This window comes from Aethalodelphis obliquidens, unplaced genomic scaffold, assembly GCF_003676395.1.
Source record: "Aethalodelphis obliquidens isolate GAN/ISIS:26980383/991018 unplaced genomic scaffold, ASM367639v1 scaffold3, whole genome shotgun sequence".
NCBI classification, from domain to species: Eukaryota; Metazoa; Chordata; class Mammalia; order Artiodactyla; family Delphinidae; genus Aethalodelphis; species Aethalodelphis obliquidens.
The window spans coordinates 74,765,538-74,766,462 of NW_020837947.1; the positions used below are offsets into that span (position 1 = coordinate 74,765,538).

Genomic DNA, 925 nt, shown 5'->3' on the forward strand with positions numbered 1-925 from the left:
GCCGCTGAATAGAGCCTGTGATGCGGCTCCGTGTGCGTCAGATCCCTCCGCGGAGCCGTCCCCGGCCCCCTCCCTCCCGAGGTCGGCCTCCACAGAGAAAGCGCCTTCCAGCCAACCGGTGGCTCCGGCTCCGACATCTTCGACTGGAAATAAATAAATAAATCGCACCTTCGGTCGGGGAGCCGCGGGCGGGGGTCTCGCCGCGCCGGCTGCGGGGGCGCCGGGGCCGCGGGGTCGGAGGCACTCCTTTTTCTGCGCCGGGGGCGGGGGCGGGGGCGCGGGCGCGGGCCGAGGACAGGCCGAGCCCGGGGCCGCGAAGGCGGCGGACTCCTTTCTGCGGCGGAGGGATCCGCGGCGGAGGCGGCGGCGGCGCCTGTAGCCGCTGCCTGAGAGTTGTTGTTTCCTCCTCCTCCTCCTCCGCCTCCGCCGCCGTTGCTTGAATGGTGGAGCCGAGGCTCGGCTCGTGAACACACAGTGACAGCTATAGGGCAGGCGGCGGCACCATCCCCGCTTCCACTCGGCGGCGGGGTGTCCCGCCGGCGGCCCCGAAGTGACCCATAAACATGTCTTGTGAGAGGAAAGGCCTCTCGGAGCTGCGATCGGGTAAGTCGGGGGGCTGCCGGGGCCGCTGGCACCGGGCGATTCCGCCCGCGGTCCCCCGCCCCCCGCCGCCCGGCCGCTCAGCCTGTGTGTCTCCCCGTCCCTCTCTCCCGCGCAGAGCTCTACTTCCTCATCGCCCGGTTCCTGGAAGATGGACCCTGTCAGCAGGCGGCTCAGGTACGGCGGCGCGCGGCGCGGGCCGGGCCGGCGCTCGCCGCTCGCGGGCGTGGGGGAGGGCGTCGCCGGCGGCGGCGTTGGCGGCGGCGGCGGCGGGGCCGCCGGAATCGCCCGGTGCCAGCGGCCCCGGCAGCCCCCCGACTTACCC

At 73.8% G+C, this 925-nt stretch overlaps 1 protein-coding gene across 3 annotated transcripts in view; it reads left to right on the forward strand.

Moving 5' to 3' along the window:
• Positions 1-444: 444 nt before the first annotated feature.
• The window catches only part of PHIP (PHIP subunit of CUL4-Ring ligase complex), a 127,424-nt gene continuing 126,943 nt past the window's right edge, over positions 445-925 (forward strand). For all 3 annotated transcript variants that reach the window (XM_027092035.1, XM_027092037.1, XM_027092042.1), the window contains exons 1-2: positions 445-603; positions 719-808. In XM_027092035.1, the coding sequence (XP_026947836.1) occupies positions 564-603; positions 719-808 (130 nt within the window). In that variant the 5' untranslated portion in view covers positions 445-563. The remainder of the gene's footprint in view (positions 604-718; positions 809-925) is intronic.